Source organism: Oncorhynchus kisutch, linkage group LG29 (assembly GCF_002021735.2).
Source record: "Oncorhynchus kisutch isolate 150728-3 linkage group LG29, Okis_V2, whole genome shotgun sequence".
Lineage (NCBI taxonomy): Eukaryota > Metazoa > Chordata > Actinopteri > Salmoniformes > Salmonidae > Oncorhynchus > Oncorhynchus kisutch.
Genome location: NC_034202.2, coordinates 9,098,055 through 9,120,877, shown reverse-complemented (window position 1 = coordinate 9,120,877; position 22,823 = coordinate 9,098,055). Strand labels below are relative to the sequence as shown.

General features: G+C 43.2%; 2 protein-coding genes across 2 annotated transcripts in view; one reads left to right on the top strand and one right to left on the bottom strand.

Annotated features, from left to right (window-relative positions):
* Nucleotides 1-12,826, bottom strand: part of xrcc4 (X-ray repair complementing defective repair in Chinese hamster cells 4) — a 31,182-nt gene extending 18,356 nt beyond the window's left edge. The window contains exons 1-6 of the mRNA XM_020465537.2: nucleotides 12,255-12,826; nucleotides 10,586-10,734; nucleotides 10,289-10,476; nucleotides 5,135-5,301; nucleotides 4,230-4,361; nucleotides 2,960-3,090 (exon numbers count right to left, since the gene is read on the bottom strand). Coding sequence (XP_020321126.1) covers nucleotides 2,960-3,090; nucleotides 4,230-4,361; nucleotides 5,135-5,301; nucleotides 10,289-10,476; nucleotides 10,586-10,727 — 760 coding nt within the window. The 5' untranslated portion in view covers nucleotides 10,728-10,734; nucleotides 12,255-12,826. The remainder of the gene's footprint in view (nucleotides 1-2,959; nucleotides 3,091-4,229; nucleotides 4,362-5,134; nucleotides 5,302-10,288; nucleotides 10,477-10,585; nucleotides 10,735-12,254) is intronic.
* tmem167a (transmembrane protein 167A) lies at nucleotides 12,359-21,592 on the top strand. Its single transcript, XM_020465538.2, has 4 exons — nucleotides 12,359-12,484; nucleotides 13,059-13,168; nucleotides 20,749-20,783; nucleotides 21,004-21,592. The coding sequence occupies exons 1-4, from the start codon at nucleotides 12,482-12,484 to the stop codon at nucleotides 21,072-21,074; spliced, it is 219 nt and encodes a 72-aa protein (XP_020321127.1). The 5' UTR covers nucleotides 12,359-12,481; the 3' UTR covers nucleotides 21,075-21,592.
* Nucleotides 21,593-22,823: the final 1,231 nt, after the last annotated feature.

Here is a 22,823-nt window from a genome sequence, read left to right as displayed (position 1 = left end):
GCTGGCTGGTGTGTTTACGGACATATTCAATCCATCCTTATCCCAGTCTGCTGTCCCCTCATGCTTCAAGAGGGCCACCATTGTTCCTGTTCCCAAGAAAGCTAAGGTAACTGAGCTAAATGACTACCGCCCAGTAGCACTCACTTCCGTCATCATGAAGTGCTTTGAGAGACAAGATAGGACCATATCACCCCCACCCTACCTGACACCCTAGACCCACTCCAATTTGCTTACCGCCCCAATAGGTCCACAGACGACACAATCGCACTGCACACTGCCCTAACCCATCTGGACAAGAGGAATATCTACGTGAGAATGCTGTTCATCGATTACAGCTCAGCATTTAACACCATAGTACCCTCCAAACTCATCATTAAGCTCGAGACCCTGGGTCTTGACCTCGCCCTGTGCAACTGGGTACTGGACTTCCTGACGGGCCGCCCCCAGGTGGTGAGAGTAGGTAACAACATCTCCACCCCGCTGATCCTCAACACTGTGGCTCCACAAGGGTGTGTTCTCGGCCCTCTCCTGTACTCCCTGTTCACCCACGACTGCGTGGCCATGCACGCCTCCAACTCAATCATCAAGTTTGCGGACGACACTACAGTGGTAGGCTTGATTACCAACAATGACGAGACGACCTACAGGGAGGAGGTGAGGGCCCTCGGAGTGTGGTGCCAGGAAAATAACCTCACAATCAACGTCAAGAAAACAAAGGAGATGAATGTGGACTTCAGATTTTGCACGCCCAATTTTTCAGTTTTTGATTTGTTAAAAAAGTTTGAAATATCCAATAAATGTCGTTCCACTTCATGATTGTGTCCCACTTGTTGTTGATTCTTCACAAAAAAATACAGTTTTATATCTTTATGTTTGAAGCCTGAAATGTGGCAAAAGGTCGCAAAGTTCAAGGGGGGCGAATACTTTCGCAAGGCACTGTATATACTGTACTCAATACCATCTACTGCATCTTGCCTATGCCGTTCTGTATCATCACCCATTCATATATCTTTATGTACATATTCTTTATCCCTTTACACTTGTGTGTATAAGGTAGCAGTTGTGGAATTGTTAGGTTAGATTACTCGTTGGTTTCGCTACAATCGCATTAACATCTGCTAATCATGTGTATGTGACAAATAAAATTTGACTCGATTTTTTATTTGATTTCTTCCATCTGAGCACACACTTCAAACCAAATCTAATTTCATTTGTCACATGCACTAAATACAACAGGTGTACTGTAGCGCTTACCGTAAAATGCTTACTTACAAGCCCTTAACCAACAATGCGGTTCAGAAAACTAAATAAACTAAAGTTTAAAAAAAGAAGTTGAACAATAAAAATAACGAGGCTATATACAGGGGGTACCGGTACCAAGTCAATGTGGAGGCTATATACAGGTGGTATCGTTACCAAGTCAATGTGGAGGCTATATACAGGGGGTACCGGTGCGGGGGTACAGGGTAGTCGAGGTAATATGTACATGTAGGCAGTGGTGTAAAGTACTATCTATACTTTACTATTTATATTTTTGGCAACTTTAACTTCACTATATTCCTAAAGAAAATAATGTACTTTCACCTCCATACATTTTCCCTGACACCCAAAAGTACTCGTTTTGACAGGAAAATGGTCCAATTCCCACACTTATCAAGAGAACATCCCTGGTCATCCCTGCTGACTCTGACCTGGCCGACTCACTAAACAGAGAACATCCCTGGTCATCCCTACTGACTCTGACCTGGCCGACTCACTGAACACACACGTTTGTAAATGATGAGTGTTGGAGCCCCTGGCTATCAGTAAATAAAGAAAGAAAGAAGAAGAAAAAATGCTTAATATAAGGAAGTAGAAATTGTATTTACTTTTTATTTTGAAGTACATTTTAGAAATTCCATTTACTTTCATACTCAAGTATATTTAAAACCAAATACTTTTAGGCTTTTACTCAAGTAGTATTTTACTGGGTGACTTTCACTTGAGTCATTTTCTATTAAGGTATCTTCACTTTTACTCAAGTATGACTATTGAGTACTTTTTCCACCACTGCATGTAATTGGGGTAAATTGACTATGCATAGATAATTAACAGCTTAACCATAAGGTAAGATAAGGTAAACTTTTAGACAGAGACATTGTGTAGTGGGTTAATTTAGGGTATATGATGAGTCATACCAGTGGTATACGATCTGATATACCACAGCTGTCAGACAATCAGCATTCAGGGCTCAAACCACCCAGTTTATAATTTAGGGTTAATGATGAGTCTGTACAGCATAAACACTTTCATACACTGGGCTGGACACAAACATGGGGGGGGGGTTCTGAGCTCCATGATGGCAGTGTTGTGAGGTCTATTATCATTCCTAGTCAACCACCCCTTTCACCCTCCAACTCTTCCCTCAGGGCCACCTCCTCTGAGATAGTGGTTAGAGACTACAATCGGGGGACCACACACAACTATCGCTTACACACACACACACACACACACACACACACACACACACACACACACACACACACACACACACACAGCTCTAATGTAACTCAGAGTAACATCTGACTGTAAATCTGCTCTAAACACTCTCCAGGAGGGAGATCACACATGTTCTGGTGTCATCACTACGAGACCACTAAGCAAACACACTGCCAGTGACAAGTTTACTTTCAACAAGCTTTTAGGACACTTGAATGTTTGTTTCTTCATTACACAAGTTAATATTTGTAGAATTTCCTTTGGGTTAACTTGAGGGGGCACCTGAGGGGTCGACCCCAACTCATTCACACACACTCCATCTCCTTCAGATCCTTCTCAATGTTTTCCCTTCCAACCATTACCTACAGATAAAACCCACTCAGCTGCTCCATATAACTGCAAGTAAGTGTGTGTGTGTGTGTGTGTGTGAGTGTGTGTGTGTGTGTGTGTGAGTGTGTGTGTGGAGGGGGTTATACCCTACCCTGGGTGGGTTCTATAGAAGCAGGCTGTAACTGTGCATCATCAGTGCTCGCTTCATATTCATCCTCCTCTCTGGTCTGTCCTGTCGTCTTTTTCGTTCCCTTCCCTGGACTGCTGCTCTCTCCCTCTTCCCTGTTAGAGAGACGAGAGATATACAGACGCACATGCACGTGTTAAAGATCACAACTTGGGAAGGTTGTGCATCCTGGGAGTACAGGTAACTGGCAAAATAATGGAAACCCTTGAGTAAATGAGGGATACAGAGTATTTTGAAAGCAGGTGCTTCCACACAGGTGTGGTTCCTGAGGTAATTAAGCAATTAACACCCCATTATGCTAATGTTCATGTATGAATAAAAATGCTGGGCATGCCATTATTTTGGACATTATTCTGGCTACCATGGTTGTGCCCCCTATCCACAGCGCACGAGTGGTCACTGAATGGTTTGATGAGCATAAACGACATAAACCATAATGCCATGGCTGTCTCGGTCACCAGATCTCAACCCAATTTAACACTTATGGAATATTCTATTGCGGCGCCCGAGTTAGCGTTTCCCACCACCATAGACAAAACACCCAAGTATAGAATTTCCCATTGGAAGAATGGTGTCGTATCCCTCCAATAGAGATCCAGACACTTGCAGAACCTACGCCAAGGAGCACTGAGGCCCAACGCCCTATTACAGACACTATGTCGGCAGCTATTTAAAAAAAATAATGTTTAACCTTTATTTTACTAGGCAAGTCAGTTAAGAACAAATTCTTATTTTCAATGACGGCCTAGGAACAGTGGGTTAACTGCCTGTTCAGGTGCAGAACGACAGATTTGTACCTTGTCAGCTCGGGGGTTTGAACTTGCAACGTTCCAGTTACTAGTCCAACACTCTAACCACTAGGCTACCCTGCCGCCCCGGGTACATTTGTATATTTGCCTGGTATTCAGTTTATATTGAACAGTATGGGATTAAATGTGGTACCAATAGGTTGTATATTTTCTCATCACCTAAATAACACCTTTCATCACTTACATACTGGCATGTGCCACCAGATGGCCAAATCACCAAGACCAAACCATCGGGACATATCAGAAGGGGTTAAGGAAGCTACGTTGATAAATCAAACCCTCTTGGTCATTCCCCTTTATTACAGAGGAGGGTGGAAATGTTATGAGTGATATCCTGTGACCTTGAGGGGTTCCTCACGGTCAGACCCCCCCGTGGGGTAACGTTAGGTTGGGTCATAGATGGGGGACGTGTGTGTACTATGTACCTGGTCTCCTGCAGGTGTGTGAGGTTCTTCTGCAGACTGCGTATCTTGGCCTTCTTCTCATTCAGCACCAGGGTGAAGCGAGAGTACAGCTCTGACTCGAGTGTCTCCTTCCCACTGACAAACCGCTGCAACCTACACACACGCACGCACACACAGGTCGTGTTTGAGCTTACAGAAAGCAGGGTTAGGGTGAGTTACAAGGGAATGGAATAAAATGTATTTACAGCAACAATCCCTGGCTTGGTATGGATAGAAATATGACTGTGCCATTTATAGGACATTTATGTCATAACATAACCTAAGGGGACATAATCGAAATCTCCAGCCCTGATGCAGCCAAAAGCCACTCTTTCCCTCTGAATCCAGTCAAGGTTAAGGTTTGTTGCGTCTGGTGTTGGTTGCCAGGGAACCTCGACAGATTTTTCCTCCCCCTCCGCAACCAAATACCGCTATATTCTATTTCAGAATCAGAGAAACTACAGCAGTGAGATGATTAGAAACACATGGATTCAGTCTAGGTGAGGGGAGCTGCCCTCAACACTCACTTGCGAGGGGTTCCCTCATCCTTTGTGTGTGTGTTCGATCTTGACCTCTCAGGTCTGTGCGTCATTAAGGCCCACTTTCAGAGCTATTTTCCATCCTCAGCAGCCACACACACACACTCATAAAATCAGTTCCTAGACAATGCAACATACAGTGGCGGTCCTACCCTGTAGAGAGTTTTGGGGATTGGGTAATGACTCTTAAAGAGGAGGGAAGTGAGCTCTTTGTGTGTGTGTGTGTGTGTGTGTGTGTGTGTGTGTGTGTGTGTGTGTGTGTGTGTGTGTGTGTGTGTGTGTGTGTGTGTGTGTGTGTGTGTGTGTGTGTGTGTGTGTGTGTGTGTGTGTGTGTGTGTGTGGTCTTACTCTGCATTGATGTGTTGTAGCTCCTGTTTGAGCCTGTGGTTCTCCTCCTTTAGTAAGTGGTTGTGGTTCTGCAGTGCGGTTCCACGTTCTAGACCGTGAGTCAGTAACGCTCTAACCTCCTCCACTGGCTCTGGAATCTTACCCAGCAACACAGAACCCAGGCAGAACTGGAAGGGGGGGGGGGTTGAGGAAGGGAGAGAGTTAATATATGCACCTGTAAACACACACATATACTCGTGCCCACCTTAACGAGATGGACAGTTACTTGGTTGGCCGGTAAAGACATGGGCAGTAAAACGATTGGTCAATAATGATTTGGCCCCAAACACTATTGGCCGGTATTATGATGGACCAAGTTGGCTCTGGAATGTTGTACTCGAGCAGAGCTTCCATTCGATGTCGTAGAAAAACTACAGTTTCATAATCTCTCTGTATTGGCCTCTCTCTCTAACTCAGAGACTAACTACTGGAGAGAATAAGAACCTATTCGGGTAGAGACTGTCGCTACTACATCACTGTGGTGTCTGGGTGGCTCCTAAAGTGACCACAAACGCTGCTGCTTCTGCTGTGAGGGACTCAGCGGTAGTGTATTGGTGGTGAGCTCACTGGCCAGCAGATAATGGTGTTGTGGTGAACCTTGGTTTGTGCCACAGTCTGTCATTACAGGGACTCTCTTTACACTGGTCCATCTACTGGTGATGAAAACCATTCACCTCCACACATTTAAACACACATAGACCACACACACACACACACACACACACACACACACACACAGTCCTGGTGTAAATCAAATCAAAGTTCATTTGTCACATGCGGCGAATACAACAGGTGTAGTAGACCTTACAGTGAAATGCTTACTTACAAGCCCTTAACCAACAATGTCTTTATTATATTCTAATTAAGTCTATGATTTGATAGAGCAGTCTGACTGAGCTGTGGTAGGCGGCAGCAGGCTCGTAAGCATTCATTCTAACTTTACTGCATTTGCCAGAAGCTCTTAGCAATGCTTGCTTCACAGCGCTGTTTATGACTTCAAGCCTATCAACTCCTGAGATTAGGCTGGCAATACTAAAGTGCCTATTAGAACATACAATAGTCAAAGGTAAATGAAATACAAATGGTATAGAGATAAATAGTCGATGCGTCATAATTCCTATAATAACTACAACCTAAAACTTCTTAACTTGGGAATATTGAAGAACTGGGAATATTGAACCACTAGCTTTCATATGTTCTCATGTTCTGAGCAAGGAACTTAAACACTAGCTTTCATATATTCTCATGTTCTGAGCAGGGAACTTAAACACTAGCTTTCATATATTCTCATGTTCTGAGCAGGGAACTTAAACACTAGCTTTTTTACATGGCACATATTGCACATTTACTTTTTTCTCCAATACTGTGTTTTTGCATTATTTAAACCAAATTGAGCATGTTTCATTATTTATTTGAGACTAAATAGATTTTATTGATGTATTATATTACGTTAAAATAAGAGTGTTCATTGTTCATTCAGTATTGTTGTAATTGTCCGTATTATATATATATATATATATATTTTTTTTTTAATCGGCCGATTTTAATCGGTATCTACTTTTTTTTGGTCCTCCAATAATCGGTATCGGCGTTGAAAAATCATAATCTGTCGACCTCTAGTTTAGTACCAGGGTCCTTCATTCCCCCTCAGGAGAGGCTCCTCAGATCCTCAAAAGGTTCTACAGCTGCAACATTGAGAGCATCCTGACGGGTTGCATCACTGCCTGGTATGGCAACTGCTTGGCACTACAGAGGGTAGGGCGTACGGTCACTGGGGCCAACCTTCCTGCCATTCAGGACCTCTATACCAGGCGGTGTCAGAGGAAGGCCCTAAAAATTGCCAAAATCTCCAGCCACCCTAGTCATAGACTATTCTCTCTGCTACTCCACAGCAAGCATTACCGGAGCGCCAAGTCTAGGTCCAAGATGCTTCTAAACAGCTTCTACCCCCAAGCCATAAGACTCCTGAACAGCTAATCAAATGGCTACCAAGACTATTTGCATTGCCCCCCCTTCTACACTGCTGCTACTCTCTGTTATTATCTATACATAGTCACTTTAATAACTATACCACATGTACATATTACCTCAACTAACCTGTGCCCCTGCACATTGACTCTGTACCGATATCCCCTGTATATCGCCCCTCTATTGTTATTTACTGCTGCTCTTTAATTATTTGTTATTCTTATCGCTTACTTTTTTTGTTGGTATTTTCTTAAAACTGCATTGTTGGTTAAGGGCCTATGGGTAAGCATTTCACTGTAAGGTCTACACGTGTTGTATTCGGCACATGTGACAAATACAATTGGATTTGTATAGGCTTTGTTGTGCCCTCTTCACGACTGTCTTAGTGTGTTTGGACCATGATAGTTCCACTACAGCCCCGTCGATGAGAATGGGGACATGCTCAGTCCTCCTTTTCCTGTAGTCCACAATCTTAATCACGTCTTAATCACGTTGAGAGAGAGGTTGTTGTCCTGTCACCACACAACCAGGTCTCTGACCTCCTCCCTATAGGCTGTCTTGTCGTTATTGTGGAATCAGGCCTACCACTGTTGTGTCGTCTGCAAACTTGATAGTGTTGGAGCCGTGCCTGGCCATGCAGTCATGAGTAAACAGGGAGTACAGGAGGGGACTGAGCACTCACCCCTGAGGGGCCCCCATGTTGAGGATCGGGCGTGGCGGATGTGTTGTTCCCTACCTTTACCACCTAGGGGCGGCCCGTCAGGAAGTCCAGGAATCCAGAAGCACAGGGAGGTGTTTAGTCCCAGGGTCCTTAGCTTAGTGATGAGCTTTGAGGGCACGATGATGTTGAAAGCTGAGCTGTAGTCAATGAATAGCATTCTCAACAGATCCACAGATGTCCAGGTGGTAAAGGGCAGTGTGGAGTGCAATAGAGATTGCATCATCTGGGGATCTGTTGAGGCGGTATGTGAATTGGAGTGGCTCTAGGGTTTCTGGGATAATGGTGTTGATGTGAGCCATGACCAGCCTTTCAAAGCACTTCATGGCGACAAACGTAAGTGCTACGGGTTGGTAGTCATTTAGGCAGGTTACCTAAGTGTTCTTGGGCACAGGAACTATGGTGGTCTGCTTTAAACATATTGGTATTACAGACTCGGTCAGGGACAGGTTGAAAATGTTAGTGAAGACACTTGCCAGCTGGTCAGCGCATGTTCGGAGTACACGTCATGTTAATCCGTCTGGCTCTGCGGCCTTGTGAAATGGATCCACATGCTGGTTCTGGAGTTGGTTTTCTAAGCTGGTCTCAGAGGGAATGACCAGCGGGTTCAGGGGGTCGTTTAGACCTGTGATTCCACATCCTCACACACACAAAGCTACTCTCAACAAGATCTGAGAGACAGACTGCATCAAAATCAACAAGAAGATAAAGAAGAGATGACAGAGGAAAACGGAAAGAATGAGAAGTCAACAACATTCAGTTCACATTCTATAAAAATGCTTGAATGGTTCTCCCAAATGAAAATCAAATGTAAAGTTGCACAATATCATTGATCCGAGGAAACCCACTGACTAGTGGAAAATGGCTGCCCCGTGGGCCATAATATGACTGTTTATTGTCAAGTACATGTTGCTGTTTGAGGTTACACATCACTGCTGGTATGGTAATGGTGATAATACCCTCGCAGCGATGTGGGAGACTTCCTGGGGCTGTTGCTATGGGCCAGTGAGGTGCAGTAAAAAGAGGAGGATCACCTTCCCATCTTCACATCTACCAAACAACAACCACCCCGATGTTCCTAATTCTCCTTATCCAGGACTGTTTTACAGGGTTCTATATGGTTCTACAGTATACAGTTCTACAAGAGTATTGTAAGGTTCGCCCTCTTCTTACAGCTGGTGTCAATCAACGCTCACTCTCTGCAGAAATTACACAACAGGCACGCACACATGCACACACGCATACACACACACTGCTGTTGCAAGACCAGCCATTAGACTTGGATCATTTGATAATGAGTCATATCTCTATGATGAATGAATTCATCTTTTTATAAACTGTTGAGCAACAGAAAACAGTTTGGACTTTTTCATCTGGGATGATGCATCACAGAAACTTCTGTAAACGTAAACGTCCTGGTCCAAAACTCTCATTTCTGAAGCAGTCAGTCCTATTCATTTCCCTTTTCTATTGAAACACATGCACTAGGAGTTACATTCTGTCATTACCCTATTACTATGGCAACAAAGCACAAAGTGTATGTGTGTGTGTGTGTGTGTGTGTGTGTGTGTGTGTGTGTGTGTGTGTGTGTGTGTGTGTGTGTGTGTGTGGGGTTGACCTCTGAGCACACGGACTGTCACTAAGTTGGCTACGTGTGTGTTTTACCTCCATAGTGATCGTATTCTACAGTACAATTTTCCTGTCGAAGCAGGGAGTCGGAGGAAGACAATATCTTAGGATGACGTCATCACTGGTCAACAACAACACACTCCTGAAGGATCCAATACAACCCCGCTGTTGATATGACTGCCTGACTGACTTGTGTGTTCTAATATACTGTGAAGATGAGAGACGAATATTCCACTGTTGGAATAATAATAACTACCTGTATTTCATCATACCACTGGCCTCCATTTTGTTTGTTTTTACAGTTATATGACACTAATCCTATTGGAGGGCTTAATACCCCTAGCCTATAACAGCTATGGGAAGGGAAGACTACAGTTACTAACAATAAAAACAACACTTCTACGGCATGGTAACCTCCTACAGCGGCGCTTCACTACATGAATATCTTCCTGGGTTCATTAGCTCAATTAGTGGTAGTTAGAGGGTCCTGAGAGGAACTGGGGACATGAGATATGATACGAGATACAACATGAGGCTATGGGAGACACAGTTCACTCTCACTTCCATGAACAACTCTTAAGGATGAGATCATATACAAACATCATCCGTGTTCATTCTAGTGACGACATCAAAGTGCATGCGACACTGTACACAGATCAGATATCACATGATGGATGGCAGGTCAAATAAATACCACAAGTAAAACATTTGATAGGGTTAAGGGCTATGGTAAAGGTCAAGGTTCAGGATAGTCGTTAAAAACTTGTTGGGGCAAAAAAACACATCGCCACGCCACTCACCGAGATGTCCCTCTGCACCTTCTCGTAGGCCAGGGTCATGTTGGCCATTGGGCCGGGGTTATGGGTCAAGGTGAAGCTGTAGTCAGTAGAGGGTCCAGTCCCAGTCAGGGCCTGCTGGAGGTCCTGGATGTAACGATCTGTCTGCATCTCCAACTCCTCAGCCTCCTCCCTCACTGCATCCTCTGATACTACAGACAGGGAGGGAGGGAGGGAGGGAGGGAGGGAAAGGAAGATTCAGGTTTAGACAGGTGTGTGGTCATGTTTGTGCGTGCGTGTTCGTCAGGTGTGTGTGTTTACCCTCTCCTCTCCATGCATTCTGTCCATCGGTGAGCAGTAACAGGAAGCCAGAGCCTAAGTCCCGCCCCCTCCACTCCACTCGCAGGAAGTAGGAAGTCTCTGACTCCGAGGAGATACAGACCTCACGCACCGTCACATGCATCTCACACCTGCAGAAAAACAGCACAGGCACCTGAGGTCATTCCGTCTGTAATTCTGTTTGGCTCTAAACAAAGTATTGGAAATAAAACAAAGTTGGGATATTTGTGACAATCGTGATCATTGTTTACCTTTACATTTAGCAGACGCTCTTATCCAGAGCGAATTAGGGTTATCCAGAGCAATTAGGGTCAAGTGCCCTGCTCAAGGGCACATCGACATATATTTTTTAATTCACCTAGTCAGCTTGGGATTTTGACCTTTCGGTTAATGTCCCAATGCTCTTAACCGCTAGGCTACCTGCCGCCAGTGGGTGGATGTGAAAATGACAGTGCAGTCCTGCTAATTAGCTCATGGACATTATTTCATCATTCTCTTGGCAGGCTGGCAGCACAGCCTGCGTTAGATGCCAGCCAAACAGTAAAACGCTCTGCCTCCCCTCCCCTTGGACCAGTCACTATACTCATCCACAGTGACAGTCAGTAACACCAAGTTGCACACATTAGAGCTCAGTGACCGCGATGAGAGTTCAGATGTGCAGCATTGTAAATGAGGAGAACCATGGAGTTTAACCCACCCATCTGACACCCTGTTCGATAGTCATTCGTTAATCCCTAGTAACACCTGTACCCACACCCCTGCCAGCCAGCAATGACACATATTTCTGTCACTCCCCTTTCCTGTTCACACCTGTACTGAAACCTCGGTCTCAGAATTTCCTCAATTCCTATCTTCTTACATTCAGTCACTAAAACAACACCATTAAAGTAGAGATGGAGAATGTAGATGCACCGATCTTTGGCTTTGGGAATTATCTTCCCTTTTAGGTTCTATTTTGTTTTGACAGACAGGCAATTGGCACCAGCATGTAGCCTACAGTAAGTGTCTGGGGTGGGGTAAGGGTAGACTACACTAGAGTGGGGTCTAAGGGTTGATTTGGGACTGGGCCATGTTACGTGGTGCGAGCAGAATGCATGACAAAGCTCCACTAACATGATATTATCATAGTAATCTACTTCATTGGCCATCATTACTGAATGCCATGGTTGTAATTATTCATTCTGCCGATTATGTTGCTAAATGAGTCTTAATGGCACCAATTTTATACCAAAGCCACCCTCTGTCCTCTGACTTTGAACTACTCCCCTCTAGGCGCAGGTATAGGGCACCCATCGGCAAGAAAAACAGAACTAGACAATAATTTGTGCCAGGTGTGATATCCCTCCTAAATAGCTCGGGCTAATGTTCCTATCGACCCAGTAAGGCTAGCAGGCTAGTCTCTTTTTATTGGTATGTAACTGTTATGAAAGTTGTATTGTCAATGTGTTTTGTATTTAAACGCCACTTTAAAACGTGTACATGACACTGCAACAAAATGTCCCAATGGGGACAAAATAAAGTCAGTAAAGTTGATTGTTAGAGTTGTGTGTTTACATACATCAGACTTGTTTGTAAACAAAGCTCAAGCAACGTAGCACAGCACACGTGTGGCCATTTGAACATGTATCAAGTACGTCAGTGTCCCACCTACCTCAAACTGCACTAGCCTTCTTTAGATAGTTGGTTGTGTCTTTTAATATCCGATGGTCGACTTCTGATATTTAAACCTACAACCGGTGTTAAATCTAGTTTAAATCGCCAGACGCCGCAGTTTCAGTTCGTCTCTTCCTTGTTCCGTACAACGTAATCTGTCTACGACGCTACGGAAGTGTGAGGTGGCGCCGTAGCAGCTAGCTAGCTAGCATACCTAGCTCCGACATGGTAAATTGTTTAATTCAATTCTTAAATATAACATTTCATTAAATAACTTGGTGGCGGTGATGTAACATGTATTGGATGCCAACCGCTATTAAACCGTATCGAAGAAGTAGATTAACTAACGTCACCCTCCAAATAAATACATGTTTTGTGTCTAATATGGAAGTGGTAACGTTATCCCTGTTTTACAAGACGTTCCTATTGCAATCTATAGTAGATAGCTAGTAGTAGCCAGCTAGCTTGATTAATCCACAGAATAGTGCGTTCTGTTGTCTTTTACAGTTATAAGTCTAGATTTCCCTCATTCAGTCAGGAACGTGTCCAACTGAAAGAGAGCGAAAGCCCAACGTTTAACACAATACACCTGGAAACTTGTGTTGACAACCTAAAAAGCCTTCAACTAACAGCCCTGAAGTAGCCTTTTTTTTTGTATTTAGCTGTGATTGAAACTTATTTGATGACTTTGCAATAGGTATTACATACATTATGATTTAGCTACCCAGGTTGTGGAGTCATAGATGCATCCTAGAGTGACGATGGATGTTGAACCAGTAATAACCTCCCATTCCCTCTCCAGTCTGCCATATTTAACTTCCAGAGCCTGTTAACAGTGATCCTACTGCTCATCTGTACCTGTGCCTACCTCAGAGCCATGACCCCTAGTCTCCTGGACAAGAACAAGACCGGGTACGTACAGACAGTGTTATTGCACTGAACTAAAGCTCTAGGTCACACCTCAGAACCATAGCTGGCCCCTAGCCTGCCAGAGAAGAATAAGACGGTATTATCCTGCTGAGTTACTGTCCTAGTCTGTAGCTACCCTTCCACAGCCCAGAAGGGTATACTGCTAAGGAAGCTAGATCTGCTCAAAGTGTTCCAAAGCTTCAGTTCGCTTCACATTGCAGCTCAGGCTTCATCCGTACTACAGCGGTGCATATTGTTCATCCGCCTGCCGCTAACTCTAGCAGGCTTGTAACTGCACGTGCCTGTTGCACACGGCTAATCGAAGGCTTTGTCTTCATTCAGACAGTGCTGAAACATCAATCCATGAGCGAGTCAGTGCCACATTTCCATGCGCCGAGATCAACACACAAGCATCCCCCCCACACACACTCCTATCCATAAAATAATTGTATTAAGTCATACAAACGTTCTACTGTGCATGAAGTTTCAAATGCATTGTCATTACTACATTTGTAAAGTGACGGGTATTTAAAAAATGATAATTTTTAACACACACACAAACGTTGATTAATAAAAATATCTAATCAGTAGTCTTCCTCAAATTAACGGGGCGATGAGCAATCTGTGCGAGAGGGAGGGAATCTGATTTCATTGGTCCTCAACTCGCAGCTCAGACACTTCATTCAGGATAAATGGGAGTTGGTGTGACCAAATGTCACACTGGGTAGCCAGCTAACTACCTCAAAAGAGTCCTCTTCAGATCTGTAGCACTCTACTCAGATCCTCTGGCTTTGTCGACTGTATTCCTTTTCATCTATGTAATGCTCTGGGAAGGAGAATGGAACTTTGTGTGTTTGTTTTCCATTGAAGATGACAGGAATTGTTTGTGGCTACCAGCTGTAATGAACACGACTGTCACCAACTAGATAAGTGACTGTTTCTAAATCCTCTCAGCAGTGAGTGAATAAGAGCTGTGTGGTGTTTGGGACCACAGCGTATACACATCACATCGGTTCAATGCTGTTCTTGGGGGGGGGGGGGGGGGGGGGGGGGCTGATTAAAAACAACAGTTCAGTTTTTCTTCCTCAATTTTCCTCAACTCTTTCTCTCTTTTCCCAACTCTGAGTGGGTGAGGGAGGCTAATGCAACTCTCTCTCTCTTTTCCCAACTCTGAGTGGGTGAGGGAGGCTAATGCAACTCTTTCTCTCTTTTCCCAACTCTGAGTGGGTGAGGGAGGCTAATGCAACAAGCTGTGTGCCACATGTTGGGTTAGGGGGAAATTAGGGAATTATTGTGAGCCAGTCATCTGAGGTCGGCACACACACTCTCCAAGACAAATTAGACTGACAAACTGCCTGGGCATTACAGTGCTGGTGTTAACATGCCACTCACTCACTCACTGCCCAATGCCCAGAAAAATGTAGGCCTGTGTTGTTGTTGGGGTGTATGTATGTATGTGTGTGTGTGTGTGTCGGGAGGGACCCAGAATGGGGCCTTGAGGGAAATTGGAGCCCTAACCCTCCAATCTCTGACTGATGACTGACTGCTTAGTGTTTATAAACCAATGGCAGATTGGCTCAGCTGGATGACAGATATATGGTGGTCTAACAGGCCACAGACTATTTACGCTAGTACTTAGGAGTCCCATTTCCCATTGGTCTCATTTCTCGTGTTGGGAAATTGGATGTTATACATTTGTGGTGGATGGAATGCCCCCACAGAATGTAAGTACTTTGAAACCTAGGGAAAAGCACCATGATATGCTATCTGTCATTATGTGAAAGACAAAAGGCCAATCTGTCCCGCTTTCTAAATGTGTTCTACTAACCCAAACATTGGATATGCATTTTATTATTTTTATTAATCTCTATTTCTACGGGGACGGGTATCAGAAGTGATCTGGTGCTGAGTGTGTGTTTAGACAAGCCACTGATCCTCTGTTGGTTAAAGAAAGAGAAGAGAAGGAAGGATTTTGGGGGGGTGTAGGAGTGCTGGCTGAACCATTGTGACGCTCTGTCTGCAGTTGCTGTTCTGGGGGTGCTAAACCCCTTCGACAGACAGATAGACAACGATGAGGAATGGAGAGCTGGATAGTGTGCTCTGTTGTGGGTTTAAGCCTCTCCAGTGGAGACAGACTCGACGAGGAGAACTTACATGCCGTCTACACTCTGACCTCTAACACAGGGTTTCCCAAACTCGGTCCTGGGAAGCCCTCGGGTGCACGTTTTGGTTTTTGCCCTAACACTGCACAGCTGATTCAAATGATCAAAGCTTGATGATTAGTTGGTGATTTGAATCAGCTGTGTAGTGCTAGCCCCCCCCCCCAAAAAAAAATGTGCACAGTATATGGACCTATCCACTGTACAGTGCCCTCAGAACAGCCTCAATTCGTCTGGACATGGACTCTACAAGGTGTGGAAAGCGTTCCACAGGGTTGCTGGCCCATGTTGACTCCAATGCTTTCCACAGTTGGCAAGTTTGCTGGATGTCCTTTGGATGGTGGACCATTCTTGATACACCCGGGACATTGTTGAGTGTAAAAAAAAAAACAAGCAGCGTTGCAGCTCTTGACACAAACCGGTGTGCCTGGCACATACTACCATACCCCGTTCAATGACACTTAAATCTTTTGACTTGCCCACTCACTCTATGAATGGCACACATACACAATCTATGTCTCAATTGTAAAAAGGCTTAAAAATCCTTCTTTAACCTGTCTCTTCATCTTCACTGACTAAAGTGGAATTAAAGGAAAAACTCATCCAAAACCACTTATTCCTTTAATTTACAGTGTTAAATAACACTAATATGTGACAACAATATTTTTTGTGAGGGGAAACAAAAATTGTCATTCAAATGTTTAAATTTGGTGTTATTATAAGGTTGGTAGCATCATGGAAAATCCGCAATGCTCTCTCTATGGGCTAGCAGGCTAGCTAGCAAACGTAGCTACACACAGTTAGGGCATTGCGATGTGGCCTAAAAATATTTTTTCAAACTTGTGTGATTCACGATATACAGTGCATTCGGAACTAGCCGCTTGACTTTCTCACATGTTGTTACGTTACAGCCTTATTCAAAAATCGGTTAAATAATTTGTTCCCACTCATCAATCTACACACAATACCCCGTAATGATAAAGTGAAAACAGGTTTTTAGAAATTTTGGCAAATGTATTACAAATAAAAAAACACCTTATTTACACACAGTACCAGTCAAAAGTTTGGACACACCTACTCATTCAAGGGTTTTTCTTTATTTTTACTATTTTCTACATTGTAGAATAACATTCAGACCCTTTGCAATGAGACTTGAAATTGAGCTCCAGCTTTCCATTGATCATCCTGGAATATCACGCAAAAACATATATCAAATTAATAAAATTAATTTGATATATTGCCCAACCCTAATGGGAGTCTATTGGGCACTTGCTCAAAAACCCAATATTAGCACGAATTTCGTCAACAAGAAGTACAACATTACAAATCCTTTCTGGGTGTGAGATAATTCACTTGCTATCTGTAGCATCGTATAGCTTTGGAATTTTGACATGACTTACTTTAGAAGAAAATAAGCTTGTTTCTCAACATATACACGGACTTTGAGAAGGGATTGCGTGACAATTAGTTTAGCAACCGCGTGACGATTAGCTTAGCAACTGTGCGACACAGCATAACGCGATTGGTCGACAGTCTGCTGCTGGGTGGGGCTTTATACGTTCCTTCATTCATTGGATTCCTATCTCATTTCTATAGTATCTCTGGCAACTGCACCATGATATCCACCCTGGACTAAAGAGGCAGACGAATAGGAAAAATGTGCCAGACCCTCTGTTAAATGACACATTTCTCGCGGTAGAAGTATCGCAAAAATATGATCAATGGCTCATTCGAGAGAAGACGCCCTCCTGAGTTATGACATCGGCCAATATTGAAATCTGACATGTATGATGGACGTTTTCGTAAACTAAATGCTGTATTCCTATTGACTTCCAGTGTAGTGAGAGCGACTTTATCATGGCGCTACGTAATACCGGCCGGATTTCTGCCGGCTTGAACGCCAATAACTCGGATACACATAAAAACATGAAATGACCCCGGGAATCGGTAGAACATCACTCAGAGATGCACAAAAACAATATGGGTCTCAACATGGGTGAACCTGTCCTTTAGCAAGTGACATAAGTAAGAGATGATAGCATTCCCCTGGTCAGTCTATATCATAGAAGGAGATGTTCTTAATGTTTTGTACACTCGGTGTAGATCTGTGTCTCTCAATCTCTCTCTCTCTTGGGCTACTCTTTGCAAGTTTGCTCCTTCGAGGGGCAATCTGTAGTTGCTACATACATTTTTGGACATATAAATTCATGTCATGTACCCATTGGTTCTTGAAGAAGATCACTTATAAATGTCTCATCAGCTTAGTTCAACTGTCGCACCCCATCAGAACCCCGAATATCTCTGTCTCTCTCTCACATATATAAGCTTGTTTTATTTTTATTATTATTTTATTCCAAAAAAGCAAGTCTAAACAAAAATTGTATAGACTCAAAACATGGTTAAAACTATATTTGTGAAAATATGGATGGTCAGTCAGATAACTTCCGGTCTCATGGTAATTGACCCTTAATTAACATAAACACATTTTAGCATCTTCTGTCTTCCACACAGCCTACAAGCCACTGATGCAGACCTTCAGAACATCTAATTAGTATTAGTCTAAGTCTAATAAATCCATGTAATATAGTCTACACCTTCACAATGAATCCATTATTTATTTTAGACGGGTCTAAAGAAACATGATATGAAGAAAATGTAGTCTATTTCAGAAGAACAGAATATAATACTCTGAGTTGTCCTTATGTTAGGTACTGATCTGACTATGCCATATGGCTGTGGGCAACACTAGTTCATTTAGCAGACAAGATTTTCTTAGACTTCCGTGGCATTATTTTATAGTATGAAGAATACAATTGAATAAAATATAAATCATATTTTCTCCAAACGATGTGAGGGAGTGCGCAAATGCGGCTATTCTCCTATAATGCTTAATTTAGAGTTATTAATTTAACTTTAGTTGTGATACAAACGTCGGGCTATATGTTTAGATTTCTAATACATTCTAAGGCTGCATGACGTGACTCTAAAGATTTGAAAAAAGTAGCATGAAAGGTGTGAGCTCAGCTTTGGTTTTTTTTACAGGCTGTACACACTTCATCAGTCTCTCATTCACAATTTGACAAGCACTTGAAAATGCCTCTAATTTCCATGCGGCATTCCCTTTGTGTGGCCGTGATGCACCTAACAAAAATAAATGTTGAGGTGGCTGTTGTGCCTTTTGCGGTGGCTGTCCCCTTGGGCTGAATATAATAATTATAATTCCCTTCTCTCTGCTTGCTCCAAAGCACCTCTCACTCACATGGCTCTCCGTCATGTGATCGGGTCTTTCTCATAGGCTACAAGTGAAGACAGAAACATCAGGGATGCAACTGCGAGTGTCCTTATCCAATTCCGAGGCGCATGTTGAAGATATTGGAAGAACTGTCCACATTTACTTTTCGGCAGCCAACAAGATGAGTATGCCTAATGAACAGCAAAAGCATTAGCCTTGGTCAATCTACTATCCCCCATAGTACAAAAGTTGACCTATTCTGTGCAAGAAATAAATACTGGGACAGTTGTGGGATGAGATGGATCCCAAATGAATACAACCACACGCAGCAGATCAGAATGTTTAGCTTAATGTTGATAAACTATTAGACTATTTCTTCACATTTTGAGCACAGCAATGCGCACATGGCATATGCTATAAGCGTGAATGTTCCATTAGCGAGCGGGAAAACACCATTATCAAAAGTGACTTCTAATACGATTATGCATTTGAATGCTTTTATTATAAAGGTTCATTTTCTTCAAACTCACGTGCTGCTTATGTATGCCAGTTACACTCTACACCCGTTGTGTTAACGTGCTTCATTTTAAGAAGTGATTTGGCCACTTTAGTTGTGATACAAACATTATCAAAACATACAATGCCTTCAAATGATTCAGACCCCTTGAATTTTTCCACATTTTGTTACGTTAAAGCCTTATTCTAAAACGGATTAAATTGTTTTTCCCCATCATCAATTACACACAATACCCCATAATGACGAAGCAAAAAAGTTTTTTCGAATTTTTGCAAATATAATATAAAAAAAGATTTACATAGGTATTCAGACCCTTTTAAGTACGTTGAAGCACCTTTGGCAGCGATTACATCCTTGAGTCTTATTGGGTATGACGCTACAAGCTTGGCACCTGTATTTGGGGAGTTTCTCCCATTCTTCTTTGAAGATCCTCTCAAGCTCTCAGGTTATATGGGGAGCATCGCTGCACAGCTATTGTCAGGTCTCTCCAGAGATGTTAAATCGGGTTCAAGTCTGGGCTCTGGCCGGGCCACTCAAGGACATTCGGAGACTTGTCCCAAAGCCACTCCTGTGTTGTCTTGGCTGTGTGTTTAGGGTCGTCGTCCTGTTGTAAGATGAACCTTCGCCCCAGTCTGAGGTCCTGAGCACTCTGGACCAGGTTTTTAATAAGGATCTCTCTGTACTTTGCTCCGTTCATCTTTCCCTCGTTCCTGACTAGTCTCCCAGTCCCTGCTGCTGAAAAACATCCCCACATCATGATGCTGCCACCACCATGCTTAAAAAAAGTATATATATATATTTACTTCATTTTAGAATACGGCCTAATGTAAAAATGTATATAAAGTCAATGAGTCTGAATACTTTTCGAATGCACTGTATATGCCTATGGCTACATGAGGTGTGCAGCTATGATTTGAAAAAGTCGCAAAAAATAGGGTATGCATTGTTTCTTGCCTTACGCTGGGCATCATTCACAAGTGATAGGCTAATATTCTCACCCATCAGACTATTCTTGATTTAATTGTGTCTTTACATATATTATTTAGTATATGTGTTTGTTTTGATTTAGAATGGACCATTATCATGCACCCGTCTCAAAACGGGCAGGGGGGGGGGGATGCATGTCAACTATGCACTTAAATGGCAAAAGTTGATGAGATCCCCCTCTTTTTAAGAGGCCATCATTCTGTTTTCTCACGTAATTGCATAGCCTATAGAAATGTTGTGCAACTTGAGCTCATTGGCTCTCAGGAAGTGTTTGACTAGATTTTCGATACATTTGCATGTATGTCAGTGATTAGAGGGACACTAGAGTGCTGAGTACCAGGCAGTTAGCAAGTTTGGTGGACTACTAAATGAGCATCCGAGCTTGAAGAAGCCTAAATACTGTGACTAAACGGTCACATGGAATTTGAATGCCTTCATGACTCGTGACCACCGGTGTGGTGGCAATATGGTCACCATAACAGCCTTAGTCAGTCCTTGCATCCATACCTCTGTCTATGAATTTGAATGGTTACATTTCTCCAGGCCCATTCCTAAGCTTTTTACCCAAACGAGCGGGTAGAATGCTTTGTTTAAACTGCTGATTGCCACTTTAAAACATTGCTGGTTATGTTAAAACAGTACTTACAACAGTATGTAGCTAATTATCATATCTCTCCCCTCTTTTCAGGTTCTTGGGTATCTTTTGGAAATGTTCCAGAATAGGTACACTGTTTGTTACATAATCAATAGTTTTATCATCTAGAACACAGCTCTAGAAGACTTGTGATGGCCTTGTATACGTTGCTTACACTTTTATTAGTCAGTCTTGGTTTAGTGTTGTCGTAGGGTTATTCACAACACCTTGAAAGTATTGAGTATTTCCATGTTAACTTCTGAAGTCTCCCATCATCCCCTCTGAACCCCCCCCCCCCCCCACCACCAGGTGAGAGGAAGAGTCCGTACGTGGCGGTTTGTTGTGTCATCATGGCCCTCTCCATCCTCTTCTCCGATTAACAGCCTGCCCTTCCCCGCACGCTAAGCACTGTGGGATTCCTAGTGGAAGACTGAAGAAGATGGCAGCACTATGAGACCGCGATCGCAGAGGAGGCCTGCATGGGACACCGTTGTTCCCCCCCCCCCAGTTTCATTTGAGTGGGGTGTGGATAACGGACTGTAGTGACACACAAGGACCCTCTCTGGAGAACAACACAAGCCTCCATCTTCCATCCCTCTTTCCTCCTCTTCTCCTGGTGGCCATTTTCACAATTCAGTTGTTAAAATGGCCTCCTGGACCTCTCTGTAAACAGACAGTTGTTGTTTGTTGTTGTTTTCGTTGTGTTATTATCCCGTAGGGATCGCCCCATGTCTTTACCTCCCCTCTGTAATGAGGGCCATGTGGTAGATGGCCAGAGGTTGGAGAGCAGTGTTTGATAGTTGACAGTGTTCTTTTTGTGTGTGTTTCTGTACATTAAAGACCCGGTGGATGAGACTACTCGACCACTGTTGACGGTCCAACTCGTGCCTTTCTATAACACGGGAGTCTGTTTTCCTTTTCCTCATTGATCACAGGTTGTATGTATGTTACCAAGCAGGATCAATGAGTTTGCCAGTTCACTTTCCAAAATATTCTTGACGTATTAACTCTGTATTCAACTTATGTTCTCTTTCCCATTCAGAAAATAAGTATTTGATTAGTATTACCTAGTTAGCTGATCGATCCTGCTTGGTGAAACACAACCCTGTGGTTGAGGTTCCAGGTTGTCTTTATTTGCAGTCGTGATCAAATCAAATGGTATTTTGTGACATGCGCCTAATACAACCTTACAGTGAAATGAAGACAACAGTTGTAGACCTTACAGTGAAATAATGAATACAACTCCTTACAGTGAAATGATGAAGACACCAGGTGTAGACCTTAGTGAAATGCTACTTACAAGCCCTTAACCAACGATGCTGTTTTAAGAAAAAAACATTAAAAAGTTACAAATAATTACAGAGCAGCAGTAAAATAACAATAGTGAGGCTAAATACAGTGGGTACCGGTACAGAGTCAATGTGGAGGCTATATACAGGGTGTTACGGTACAGAGTCAATGTGGAGGCTATATACAGGGGGTACCGGTACAGAGTCTATGTGGAGGCTATATACAGGGTATTACGGTACAGAGTCAATGTGGAGGCTATATACAGGGGGTACCGGTACATAGTCAATGTGGAGGCTATATACAGGGGGTACCGGTACAGAGTCAATGTGGAGGCTATATACAGGGGGTACTGGTACAGAGTCAATGTGGAGGCTATATACAGTGGGTACCGGTACAGAGTCTATGTGGAGGCTATATACAGTGGGTACCGGTACAGAGTCTATGTGGAGGCTATATACAGGGGGTACCGGTACAGAGTCTATGTGGAGGCTATATACAGTGGGTACCGGTACAGAGTCTATGTGGAGGCTATATACAGTGGGTACCGGTACAGAGTCTATGTGGAGGCTATATACAGGGGGTACCGGTACAGAGTCTATGTGGGGGCACCGGTTAAATGAGGTAATATGTACTGTGGGGCAAAAATGTATTTAGTCAGCCACCAATTGTGCAAGTTCTCCCACTTAAAGATGAGAGGCCTGTAATTTTCATCATAGGTACACTTCAACTATGACAGACAAAATGAGAAAAAAAATCCAGAAAATCACATTGTAGGATTTTTTATGAATTTATTAGCAAATTATGGTGGTTATTAAAGTGACTATGGATAGATAATAACA